This window comes from Epinephelus fuscoguttatus, linkage group LG12 (assembly GCF_011397635.1).
Source record: "Epinephelus fuscoguttatus linkage group LG12, E.fuscoguttatus.final_Chr_v1".
Lineage (NCBI taxonomy): Eukaryota > Metazoa > Chordata > Actinopteri > Perciformes > Serranidae > Epinephelus > Epinephelus fuscoguttatus.
In genome coordinates, this window is record NC_064763.1 from 31669093 (window position 1) to 31682927 (window position 13835).

Below are 13835 nucleotides of genomic sequence, written 5' to 3' on the forward strand. Positions count from 1 at the left end.
CAGGTCTGTTTGCTGTTTGTATGATTCATTTGGGCTGGTGTGACAGGTATCAATCAAACCCTCGTGCAAACCAAACAACTTAACCCATCCCACTTGAAGAGCAGAGTTTGTTGCGGATTATTTGTGTTGTGAAAGAAAATTAACTAATTCTGATAGTATATATGTGATTTTAGAATGATTTCACAAGCTAACCTACTAATAAATCCATTTGCTGATCATGAAATCTGTCCACAATCTTCTATTTGATCTGTATAAAGGCCAAGTATAGCTTTTAACCTGTTTATACTAATGCACACGTGTAACCGTGGTAACATATATCAGAATGGGTATCTTCTATGACGATAAAGCTGTTAAAACGGCCGTGATTGTCACTGACTCTGTGTACTTCGTCAACTCATTAAGTCCATTAAAAGGTGTGACAGTGATCTCACAGAATTAAGCCCGGAATCATTACCGCACAAGATGCCTTCTTTTCATCCTGTGTCTTTATTGGTCATTATTCATAACTTGCGATCGATTTGTAGGCTGATAAAGGTCTACTAATAATGCTTACAATCAGATATTTCTCTATGAGCTCTTTGTGACACCAAAAAACATGCATATAAACACTTTAAGAAGCATTTAAGTGCTGCAGAAACTTCGGTCAGTCACCAGAATTTGACTTCTACATGTGGGTCCTGATGACGCAGGATGACAATCACCAAAACTGTCCCATCTACGATTTACCTGTCACCAGTGTTACCTGTATCAGTCTTTCTCCTGAACCAAACTAAAAGTGTGAAATCACCCTTAATGTCTAAGATCTCCCTTTATGTGTTTCTGTGTGTGCAGTGGCATCACCTGTTGCTGGGCAGACTTCAGACTTCGTCAACAAGATCTTGGAGAACACAGGACGCGGCGATCCCACTGGCGGACTGGTCGGCCTGCGTGTCCCCACCTCCAAAATCTAGACAAACCGCGGTCCACTGAGAGAAGTGGACTAGATATTACCACCGTGCTGTCCCATTGTAACTATGCTCCCCTCTGCATGCCCCTCCAACCCAGAGTACATACACATTGTTAGTCACACAAACACACATACCACTCCCTGTGTGTATGTATGTGTGCTTGTTTTAGCCATGCACCTGTATGGCGTACACCCTAGCTTACTGTCTCTGCACGCTGTGCGCAGAGTCAGTGCGTCACTGTCTCCCAACCCATTGTGAGCGTCTGTTGGGAAAAGCGCCTCTTAAAGCAAGGGATGGTTAGGTGTATAGCTAATAGCACGTCCTAAATCCACTGGTGATTATTAGATGTGTTTAACATAGTGTTGTGTAGGGTCGGTTCAGACAGAGGTCTGCTTCCAGGGCTGACATGGAGACAGTCACACGAGTGTAACCACTGGAAAACTTTCACATAATTTGCTGAGGTTGTAATGACAGAGGAAGAATTGTTACACATCAGACACCATCAAAGGTTGGAAAAGGTTCCAGTTATCATTTCCTATAGGAGGCTTGCCTCACATGGCAACAAACTAAACTCCAAGCTCTTACAATTGACCCACTCAGTAAAGTACTATAATAGCTTTGGTTGCCAAGACAGCTGCAGAGAAAAAAAAAAGCAGCGTTCTCTGAGGCGTTATGGGGTGGCAGGAAATATTTTGTATTGAAGGCCTAAATATGTTCATGCCATCCCCTGTTTGCCAATCAGGTCTGCTGTTGTTAAAATGTAGGAGTTAGCAAAAAAAAGCTCAAAAGAAAAAAGCAGATAAAGTTAAAATTACACTTAAATGATTAAGCGTCAGACATCCTGCTGGGTGGAGGTTTGCGGCAGGCAGGAGGAAGCTTATCGGCTAATTTTGACGATGTTAACTTAAACAACATGAGGTAGCTGACCATGTGGAGAGGAAGTGCATGTCGTTTGGTGCTTTTCAGCCTTGTGCTGGTTATAACTGGACTGGGTGAAACAGGCTTTTTGCCAGAACGGGAGCAGACTGTGAGGACAATGATGATGGTGGTGATGAAGAAGAAGACATAGACAGTGATCCATCTCCTCTAGGAAACTGTACATAGAAGTGTCTCCCAGTGAAAAACGGCACCGGCTCCCCTTTTTGTACAGTAGAGAAGACCAGGCTAACAGTTTGGTGTGTTCATACTAGTGTTTGATCAGAGTTCTATTCATTGTGCCTTGTGTATGTATGTGTGTGTTTCTGTAAGTCTGAGTGAGTGTGTGAGAGGGACTGAACGAGAGAAGGTGATTGGTCAGAGCTCCCTGAGGTCCAGCCAAGGAGAGGACTACTTTACACTGAGGGAGTTTGTTAGTGCGAGGATGGAGACATTTGTGGGGTTCGCTGTGTATTTCAGTTGTCTAAAGATATTCTGAATGTACATAAAACAAGTGGAAGCTCTCGTTGCGTGATGCCACAGAGTCTGTGTATATAGGAGGGCTCTGCAATAGATTACTTTTGGTTTTTGGTACTCTTGTCTTTAGGGATCGGGGGAGGGTTAAGAGATATTTTCGTTTAGAGTTACAAAAAAATATTTGCACACTATATTTTGATTGTTTTTTGTACCAAAGACACATGCAACGAAATGGCGACCAGCCAGTTAAAGTAAGGTTTTGCACAGCTTACCTGACGCCGTATTGAATGTAAGAAATGTGGGAGGGTCAGGGAACTTCATAGAACTGTGAAATTAGCTTGGGTCCAATTCTGTACAGAAAAGGAACATTCATGAATTTTTTTAAAATCTGAAAATCAACCCCGTCTGTGGGCTTCTCCAGTAGATGTGTTGCTTAGCAAGCACTTCATTCCTGAACTGATTCCTACCCCCCACATGCTAATTGTTTTAATGGCGCTTTCTAGGATAAAACCCAAGAGCGCGAGTAGATAAGCTATGTTACATTTTTGCTTGTTTGTCAAAATGTCACCAACAATAACCAAAATGTTTTGTTCCTGTTGTCACTTGTTTGATTTCTGTATGTAGAAGAGGTCTAGTCATCATCAACAGAATATTAACGGAATTGTGTTTTAAAGTACTGTATATAGACACATTAATGCTATATCTATCAATGGTGAAATGCCACTTTTCATGACAATTGATTCATTTTTAAGCATGACACATTTCTAAAAGCCTATCCTTGCATTGAGATGTTAGAGGGAAAAAAACACAAAAACCAAAAAAAAAAAAAAAAAAAAAAGTTCTTGTTATATTTTTGTACTTTAGCTGCCTGCTAGCTTTCCTGTTGGTTTGGAAGTATTCATTGGGAGGAGAGAAGGAGATGTGGAGGAAAAGAGGAGACAGGTCTTAAAGAGCAGCCAGTCAATCTCATAGTTTGATATATGAATCGACACTTGACCTCTTCAGTCTCCTTTGCTGGCTGAGGGAAATACAGAGAAGCAGGACTGGATTTATTTAAAACATAATGCAGTGAAGCCATGGTCTAGTTTGAATGGTCTATAAAGAGAATGAGGACATGCTGTCTTTAGCGAGGACAGGAAAGCAAGGAGCTCGGAGGACAACAGCGTGAAGATGTGAGGACAGTTTGCATAAGAAAGCCAAAGCCATTTGATTCTGGCCCAAACTGATTTGGATTCAGCGCTGCGCATTGTCATTCAGATTTCTACACGTATTCCCTCTGTTGACCATGAAGTTGGTTGAGTTTTGCATTTCCTGGGAGAGGCATTGTTCCTTTTGAGGTGGCATTGCTGGATTTTTATCTGCCTGGCCTTGCCTTTGGTCCTCAGCTCACACCCTTCCTGACCGCTAAGAATAACTTAATTTACCAACACTCAGAGTTACAGTATCCAGGCCACAAATTGGCAGCATGTCCAACCTTTAGAAATGCATGATGCCTGTATGCTTGTCTCCCTGCTGCCTCCCCGGGGGAAACGCCGCCATTCCCGGGAACTTAAAAATTCAACCAAACGCGTCTGATGAGGCTGAATTCAGGTTAGCTTGAAGTGAAGAAGGCGCTCCTTCACAGAATGAACTCTGATGTCTGACGATGGTGGTCTTTCTGTATCGTGTGATTGAATAACAGCTAGTGCTACATATATATATTTTTACTGATTTCTGTTCCGTCTAAAAAGGGAGAAATGGTGCTTTTTTCTGAAACTAGAATGATGAGTATCCATGATTCTTATTTGACTCCTTAGTCTAGTTGTAGCCTAATGACTTGCTCTCCCCTACCGTCCATAGCTATTTTCTTAGTAGTGATTCATTTTTGTAAATAGTCTATATAAGTTAATATGTATCTTCTAAATGTTAGATATATGTATAGAATACTCTATCTTATATGTTTGAAAACAAAAGCACTTTGTCCAAAAAAGGAAAAAAAAAAACACAAAAAAAAGAAAAAGAAAAGCATTTTTTTCTTCCATTTGCTGCTAAAAGGCCTGGTGTGAATGCTGCAAGTGTACTTGACGACTACTTGCTAGGATAGGTCTATTACCTGACTTGGCTAGGTCTATAAACTAGCAGGGATTAGGTGTAGGACCTGACGAGGGCTAGATCTACGTGTTTCTGGAGCCATGTAATGATGCGAGGTGTCGTATGAGTGCGTATCATTGCTTGGCTTTTGGTGTTTTGACAGGATAGGTCTATTTCCTGGTCAGGAGCCGTGCGGATAGGGTGTTTGTGGTCTTAAAAAAAAGAGGGTTTTGATTCCAGGGCCCCTACGTTGATCCTGATGCTGACCCCCTTGGCGTCATGATTCATTTGCCTTCAGTAGAGGTTTCCTATGGAAAAACTGATTCTGCTTTGGCTTCCTCTTCAGGGTGATGTACAGTGTAGACACATTTCTCCAGAGAGCTATATTGTTATCATTTGTAAACTGATTTCTACTTGTGACTTAATGAGGAGGGGGTTTAGCCTAGGGCGGCCAGGAAGAGCCCATTTGAAAGACGTTGTTCCGGGCCGCCTTAGGGGAAGTTACTATATCACTGTACTGTATGGCAAGCCAGTTACAAATGGAGGCTCAATCCGGACACTTATTGCCTTTTTGAACTTTTCACTTACACACAAACAAAAATAATAACATGGCAGACATGTCAGTTGCCAAGGGGTGTGCCCGAGGTTAATGACATTGTTGCGCCAATATACAGTCAACAACAACAAAACCATTCAGCCTGATAGGCTCAAAACAACCTTGACTGAAGTAGCAGACGTGGTGAAATAAGTCTGAAAAACAGCTTCAAAAAATTTGAACTACTTGTGCTCAGTTGTATCTTTTGGGATAATATTTGAAGCATTTTTTCGGCTACAGTTTTGCCCAGGTCTGGCAGGGGGTCAACAGTGGTTAAAGGGCCGCTGGTTGGCCGACAGTAGAGCGGAGCGTTTGTGTTTTGTAGTCGATCACGAGGCTGATACAAGAAAGAGTCCTCACAGGTTTTTACATTTAACATGATAGGCGCAAGCTGTGCAACTTTACATTCAAACCAGGAGACTCTGTGGCATTTTAACAGTCAAGGAAATGAGTGAAAATCCACGCCAGTAAAACTATTCCTTATTCTTTTTATTTCTGATGACATAAATCCTATACAGTCAACTATTAAGCTAATAGAGTGTGTAACTTTGTGCTACTCTTGTCCAATAAAAGCTAAGTGGATCCATAAAGCTCTTCTTCAGCAAATCAGGGTAATATCGTTCTTCTATCTGACATATGTGATGACATATAAAATCAAAAGAAAATATATTTATGTATTCCAATTATTGTCGCCATTCTTTACTCTGTACAAAATATTTTGTGTGTGTGCGTGTGTGTGCGTGTTATGAAATATCAATGTCAATCAATATAGTGCAATGCTCTCTACACAAACTGAAAAAAAAGGCCAACAGACTTGTCACAAGAATAATCAAAGTTTCTCCGCTTTCTCCAGATCGGTATTCTAACATACACAACCTGCAACATTTTCCTCTCACAAAGGATTTGACTCTGATTTCCTGCCGTGATCCAACTGGGGTTTGTCACTTGGTGCTGAGTACTTTTCGTTATCCCAGAAGTCATCCAAGAATTTAAATGGCATCTGTATTTAGATCCACTCACAAATAACGTGATTATTGTTCCCAATAACTGTCATCAGACCGGACTTCCCCTCCCGATCATTTTCATTGATTCTAACTGTCCCTGTTGGACCAATCAGAGGAAGATTCACACTGATTCTTACTCTGAACAACAGAATGATGATTTCTGTATTACTGAGCTGTATGATCGCTGTTGTTAAGCATACCATTATTTGTTGTGTAAATGTCAGACTCTGGGATTTAACACCACTGCACAAACTCACAGCGGAGCCATATCCCATCTGTTAGGTACAAAATATTGACCAGAACTGCGAAATTAATGCACATATTCTGGTGCATTAGGACGTTGTTTATTTTAATTTAATTAGCAAGTGGAATTTCCTTCAATTGTTAAAATATTGGTATAAATCCAACTTGTGTAGTATTTGGTAACACTTTATTATTGTTTCTGAAATGTTGGAATATTTTCAAAGAAGTTTCATGGAAGGAGCTATTTATTTGGTTGTAGGGAAAATAATTGATTCACTTAAAGCGCAAAGCAGGAAGGCTTCAACATATATGGAAGACATTGTATGAGTGAATACTTAACTTGGCTTTAAAGCTGCCCTAAGCAATATTTATATATTTTTAAAAAAATGATTTATTTACTTCATGTAAAGTGACAGGTTGTTGCCTGTAGTAATCAACCCACAGAGAACTGAATAGATTCTGCAGCTCTGCTCATCTCATTTGAGCATTTTAGCATCTTTCAGCTTTTTGTTTTGGTTTTCAGGCCTGAAACTTTACTGGTTTTTGCAGACAGACACAGTTAGCAATTAGCTGGTGAACAGAGCCTCATGCCCAATAACAGCAGCAGATTTAAAGCCAATTTGACATAGTGGCCAAAAGTGGAATTACCACTTCCGAGTTCATTACATTACGTTTCTGAAAACTACGAATACGTTACATTTGTACATTATTTTGTGACAGATACACTGAAACTTTGTTTGCCACAACGCGGTGGGTGGTGAAGGTTTGGTTAGGTTAAGGCACAAAAACAACTTGGTTATGGTGAGGAAAAGATCATGTTTTGACTTAAAACACCCATGTTTAGTGGCAAAAAAGCTGCTGGAAAAACAAGTCTGTAAAAAACACCCAGGATCAGTGCCACACACTGTTGGACATGCAGCAGGTGTTTGTTGGATTCAAACAGTCATCCATCATCCCCGCAACATCCCAATGACAATGTCAGCTTGGATACTTCGTCACTGTAGAAACATTGATATGATTCGTATGAAATGTGAAAATATAACATAAAGTTGTGGTTTACTGTAACATACAATGCAAACATTTTCTTCTGGCGGTTTGGCTGTGCCGTGGTGCCCAAAAAGACTTTATCGCAATGACTGACAAATTTTTTTAACAAGTCAAACTTTTTTGGCTTCATGCGCCACTGAGGAGTTTATGTAGGAATGGACGGGGCCCTGCTTCCAATGCTGTATCCCGTTCTCTTTATACATTCATGGCATGTCCTCAGACCATTCGCCATTTTCTGCTTTCTTGCTTCAGCTTTGATTTGCTTGAAATGGATATGCCATCAGGTTACTCTTAGATTACCATGATAAAAGCACTGCTTAAGTGAATCAAATTCACTTAGGCACCCCAGGACACAGGGAAGCATTTAGCTGAGTTGGTAGATACCAAAAGCAGATCTTAAAGAGACTAAATATTGGACTTAAATTCACCACATGGCCAGAAACATGACTCCAAATGAATGATGCTATTTGCTAACAGGTTCACAACAACTTTATAAGGGAAAAAACACGAAATAGCTGTTTCCAAGAAACTTCTCAGTATGTTATTATGAAATTACAGATCTTAAAGATGAATGTTGCCAAATATTCTTTCCTAAATAAATGGGGTTGGTCAAAGAAAAACTACAAATTACCTCACCTCCTGCCGGTTGTGATGTCAGATCTCAGAGTCTGGTTTTGAGTTCCTTTCGGGGCATTTCAAATGTTTCCTGTCTTGTTTGGACCCATGTGGGCTGCCCTCGTTGCTTGTAAAAACACCTCATCTTCAGAGGCTGTATGCTTACGACCCTCCACATTTTTCCCTGTGTAAAGTAGATGCATACAGAAATGTACTCTGTGACATAAAGAAATGCTGTGGGAATGATGTTTCTGCATGCCGATTTCCCGTGTAGCACTGAGAGAATCAAGTGACGTCTGGAGTTCTTCGCAGATTGGGAAATAATTTGGCCAATCAACGGTCTCCATCATCACAAAGTTCACTCACTGCACTGTCAGTCGAATGATTTCACACTTGCTGCTATTGAATGAGCACAAAGAGACTTAAGTTTTTGATTTCGAGTGTCCATGACACAATTACCGTTTATTATTACCACACACCCCGTTTTTTGTTTTCAACACCTTTTTTCCTACGACAGTCAAAAGACCAACAGTGTTACTCACCATGCACTTGGTTTTTGAATATGATGCCTGCTGAACCAGGTGCCTTAATCAAATATATGAGAACACAAATCTGCACCTTTTTCAGTCTGGAGGGGGTTTCCCTACAGAAACAAGGGGCTGGGTTTCCCAAAACCTAAACTTGAAGTACAAAAAGCAAATGAACCTCATTTTAAAACCTGAATCAAAACATTTTCTAACCGCCTTTAACAGCAGATGAGAGCTGTTTCACCCTGCGAAGGATTTCCCTGTCGAAGTATTACTAGAGAAGAGCATAAATGAGAACTTATAAACTAAATTGCAGTTGTTTTGGGAAACCTGGTTCCGTTTTGAACTCTTTCTCTGCCCACTACGCCATGTTATTGTGTTTTCTGTATTGGCTGCTGCTGCTATCACCGCTGGTGTGTCCGTGTAGAGAAGAGCAAACTTCCACTGTGTCTAAGGCAGAGGGAGACTTGGGCCTGCTTTTTACCTAGTCAATTACAATGCATCCTTCTTCTTCTTCTTCTTCTTCTGTGGTTTTGACATGGAGCACCGTGTTGCTGCCTCTAGAGACCTTTTTCGAGAAAAACAAAAGAAAAAAGCATAAAACAGAACTTTCCGTTTCTTAACTTTGCTATTATGAAGTGCCAGACCCTCCTTGAAGTCAGTGTGTTGGCACTGAGTCGCAGGTTGCGAATGAAGCGACAAACTGAGCATGGAGGTAAACTGTGGTGCTAATCTGTCAGTGGCTGGGTGCTAACATGGCTGTGTTAAAAAGCTGTATTAGCCATATTATTCCTTCTGTTGATGACTCCGGTCAGTCTTGTGTTTCTGACTGCTGCACTGCTGTATGCTGACATAGCGAGGTATAACTCTGCTGCTGCTGCTTTGCTGATGAATGTAGACTAGTCTTCCTCAGCAGGATCATACAGACAGACGTGAGTGTCTGGCAGAGCTTTTTTCCTGTTGTGCTACTTCCTGTTAGATATTTTGTTTGGAACACAGAGGGAGACTCTTGTCGTCAGGATCCAGAAAAGATCATGAATGTTGTATCTTTATATGGCCGTTGTCCTGCTTGTATGTTTAAACCTTTTTTTATTAATTAATATTATGGTTTGATATTTATGCTCTGACTCTGTCAAATGTTTGCACGTTTGAATTTTTATTCCCTAAATTATATTTTATTGCCTTTTTTCCCTGATCCAAGTGTTCATACCATTTCTTTGATATTTATTTGTTTTGTCCTGTAAATTAACATGTGAGGAGACAATTTGTTGAATCAAGACTTTTTACTAGCTTTTCCACAGAAGCAGGCTTCATTAGGAGTCACATGAGGTTCACAGACATGAATCAAAGTCACAATGAAAACGGAAACTATTTGGCAATTAGTACGTGATAATTACAACATATGTTTTCTTGTGTTTTTACGTAGAAATCTTATTACATGCGCTCATGATTTATCATTAATATGACCTCATCATACGCTACAAATTTAATTTATAGAGGAGATGCAATTAATTAAGTAGTGTTAAATTACATGGCAGAGAATGTGTCATCAGATTATTAAACAACTTAAACAACAATAGAAAGACAAATCAGTGAAAGACATAAATCAGGTTAAAAATTGATTTACAAAAAACTACATAGACAGATACATGAGTGCAGCAATTATCGCACCTAACAGAGCAGCACTTTTAAATTTCGTTGTATTGTTCTCAATATAATGACAATAAAGGCACTTTGACTTTTTGACCTTTTTTTGACAGCAAGATGAATACTTAAAGGAGATCAAATTTACTAATTGTTGGCAGACGAAAAGGTTGTTGCCACTCGTGTCTGTACAGTGAATATAAATCTACAGCAAGCATCTTAGCTTAGTTTAGATTAGCACAGGACTGGTTTGTGTAGACGCACTTTCACCGGAGTTTTAAATGAGCAAAACATTTTTTTTCTATAAACAAAACTTACAATATGTCATCAGAATAACTTGAAAAGTGAAATTACATAAAAATACCACACATTATGGCTTATTTCTGTGTTCTTGTCTTCCTGTCCTTGCTAACCTATTACTTTATACTTTCTCTGCACTATGTTCTGCCCTAACATCACTTAAAGGAAACAAGAACTGCAGTTTCATTATGACTTTGAGTAATAGTTGTCTGTGAAGCCCATGCAGCGTTTTGACATTGGAGGTTTGAGGCGTATAGCACCAAACAGAGTTATAATTTTCCAAAAATGTGATAAAGCCTGAAAATGAAACAAAATTTGCACTCAACTTCATCGAAAGTGTGATAGAATCCAACAACGCAATAACGTCACCAGTAATGTCATAAAATGTCTGGATTGATATTGTAATAACATTTGTACTGATAATGTAATACCATAATACATTATTGGGAATTTAACTATAATTTTTCAAATCAGCCTTATTGTCTTGACGGCCCCTCTGGAGTTGCGGCATTTTTTTTCACGCATGCCAAAACAATTAGCCTGTGCTCTCACAGATATTTGAAAGCACCATTTGCAACACAAAGTGATGCTAATTTCGCCTTATTAGGAAATCATTCACCACGTGTGTAAAAAGTACCCAGACATTATACTTAAGTCAAAGTAGTGGTTCTCAAACTTTTTTGTCAGGCCCCTCTTTGAAATTAGAAAAATCCATTCCCCATCATAATCCATGGGGATGCAAGAGAATTTAAGTCAGTTTCTACTTTTAAATCTGCTTAAGTACTAAGGTCAACTTTTTTTAAAAAAAATCTAATTTCAAATTTAAATTGAAACCCCTTTTGAATGGAGAGATTTCCACAAATCAGATGAGGCAAAGGAGTCACTCAGTCACTGTTGACTCAGAACATTTTGTGGAGATTGAATTGACTTCATAGCTCGCTTGTGTTATATTAGCCATCTTCTTTTATTATATTTTCAATGAGGTTAAGTGCAAATCTTACTACATTTTCAGGCGTTGCTACATTTTCAGGAAATTCTAATACTATTGGTGCCAAGGCAGTTAGGACTCATCGAGTCAGCAATGTTAACCTCTCCTTGACACAGCTCCTCTTTTGTCATGACTCTGGACCGAGGTCCGGGTGCTCCACAGCCTTGGAGCTCAGGTTAGGAGTCGGCTCGCCTGCTCTCTCTAACTTTGGTGGGGAAATTTGAACATTTGATTAGTTTTCTGGGAAAACTTCACCACTGCACCAGAGATGTTCCGCCCCCTTCTGGGTGCTTTTCTTTTTTCAGAAGGGCTTTGGTTCGCAGTTGTCTTGTCAGGGAGCTCCTGAGATTAGCCAGGGGCCACTAAAGGCTGGTGGGCAGAGACCCCTCACCCTCCCCTGCAATGAATGATCGGGGGTAGGGAGTCATTTCCTCTTCTGCAGACTGATCTTATTAAAGCAAACAACCCACCCTCGATAATAAAAAAAACAAACAAAAAACCCCTGTTTCCATATCTACACACGTCATCATCCAACACTGCAGTGATTTACATCTCCTTCCAGATTTGCCAAAATGCATGGCGCGAGAGACATTTAACAAACAGAAAATGTTTATAATGAAGTATAAGTTCTGTTTCTTTTATTTTTCAATTTTGATAATAAAGACAGACAGTAAGACGATTTCATAGGAAATCCATACAAGTCCAAACATGTAGAGGATGTGGGAAGTATCGGTCACCCTGAGCTCCACAGCTACATGCCATTGTTATGATGCTTCTGGTCTGTATGGTAACTTATTTGACTAGATCAACAGCATGGGATCTTTCTGTAGTTAGTCCTGTGTGTGTTCCTCTCCCCAGTCTCAGTAGGAAGGCTGTACTTCATTGCTAAGTGCACTATAATAGATCTCTTGGTGATTATAATTTCATAAAGAAGCAAAACCTGCAGAAAGTGTATCCTGCTGAAACTAACTTGATCCTCTCTTTAGCAATGACGTCTATATTTGTAGTTCACATATATGCCTGTTCGAATACAATATCTTGACAGTTGTTATATTTATGTTGTGTAATAAATGTCGTGCTGGGTTTTTACTTTTGTTTTATCTAACGTTTTGTTTTTCATTGTATTTTCTTTTCTTTGGAGGCACAGTGGGTGGCTTTATGCACAGGAATGGAAATTTAAAAGATGTTTTTTTTTGTTTTGTTTGTTTGGTTTGTACTGTAACGACTCATTCTGGTTCAGAGCTTCTGACAGTTTTCGTCTCTGGCTGCTCGACATCCTGCGGACACCTGCCCCGAATCTCTGTTGTGTTATTGTGCCTCTCTCTTTTTCTTTTTCTTTCTTATTTTTTAAATCATTCTTTCTCTGTTGTATCAGCCGGGAGTTGGTACCACAGCTCTGCTTGTAACCACAATAGTCTGATTATGTTTATTGATTTTAATATCAAAATAATAAAACCATTAGCACCCCATCCTGACTCCTGTGTGTTTGATTGGTTAATGTAACTGTGTGCACAAGATCCAGTGTTCATACTGATTTATACAAATATTTTAAAGGTCCAGTGTGTGGGATGTAGGGGGATGTATTTGCTGGAATGGAATATGATAAGTATGTTTTACCTTAGTGTATAATCACCCTGAAAAATATTTTGGCTGTCAAGGTCACTGTGACCTAACTAAACATGTTGGCCATAACTTTGTTGGCCAGCCTTTTCTGGCTGCTACCTAACGCCATATCTCAGGAACAGAAGGGGACACATTTGGTCACATAATGAATTGGTGAGACTGAGGGGGGAGATGTGTGTGAAGTGTTTTAGAATTTCTATCTTGCAGTGACATCCATATGTGAAGCATATGTCTTCTGTCATGGCTACATATGAGTCTGGACAGACATGGATGCAAACTGTAACCAAAACTTGACTGGTTTGAGGTGGTAAGCCTAGTTTTAATGTCAAACTGCTTTATTCAGTGTTTTTACCATGAAAAATCACTGGATCCGTTTGTTTTGGAGAAGAGTGGAGAAGAGGGAAACTAGGCTGATAATTCGTCGAAAACTGTCTTGAATGTCTGGTTCTTAAATTATCGGAGAAAAAAGGAGCACACATTAGCAGGACCTAGGCCTCTCTGCAATGTGCCAAACAGCGTTGGAAAAACACTGATGCGTAACATGAAAATTCTTCGTTCAGTGGTTTTACTGGTTTTTATCATCTGGTGCGTTTGTTTTGGAGATGAAGGGACCTCTGCAGTTTATTCAGCTCCCAGTAAAAATCTCCTGAACAATGAACAATGAAGGAATCCTAACCCAGGAGTTCAGGCTTGGCACATGAGAGAAGTTCCAGCTGGTTGCAATCTGCAGTCCTCAGCCCTAGATTCCACTAAATCCTACACACTGCTCTCTTGATTGAATTTTTACAGGGTAAATAACAGGTCTCACAGGTGCTTTCATCACCTTTGATATGTCCACTT

At 39.8% G+C, this 13835-nt stretch overlaps 1 protein-coding gene across 1 annotated transcript in view; it reads left to right on the top strand.

The window, feature by feature from the left end:
• crebrf (creb3 regulatory factor) overlaps positions 1–5687 on the top strand; it is a 28098-nt gene extending 22411 nt beyond the window's left edge. Inside the window, exon 10 of the mRNA XM_049591279.1 lies at positions 832–5687. Within this exon, the coding sequence (XP_049447236.1) occupies positions 832–950 (119 nt within the window). The 3' untranslated portion in view covers positions 951–5687. The remainder of the gene's footprint in view (positions 1–831) is intronic.
• The last annotated feature ends 8148 nt before the right edge of the window (positions 5688–13835 follow it).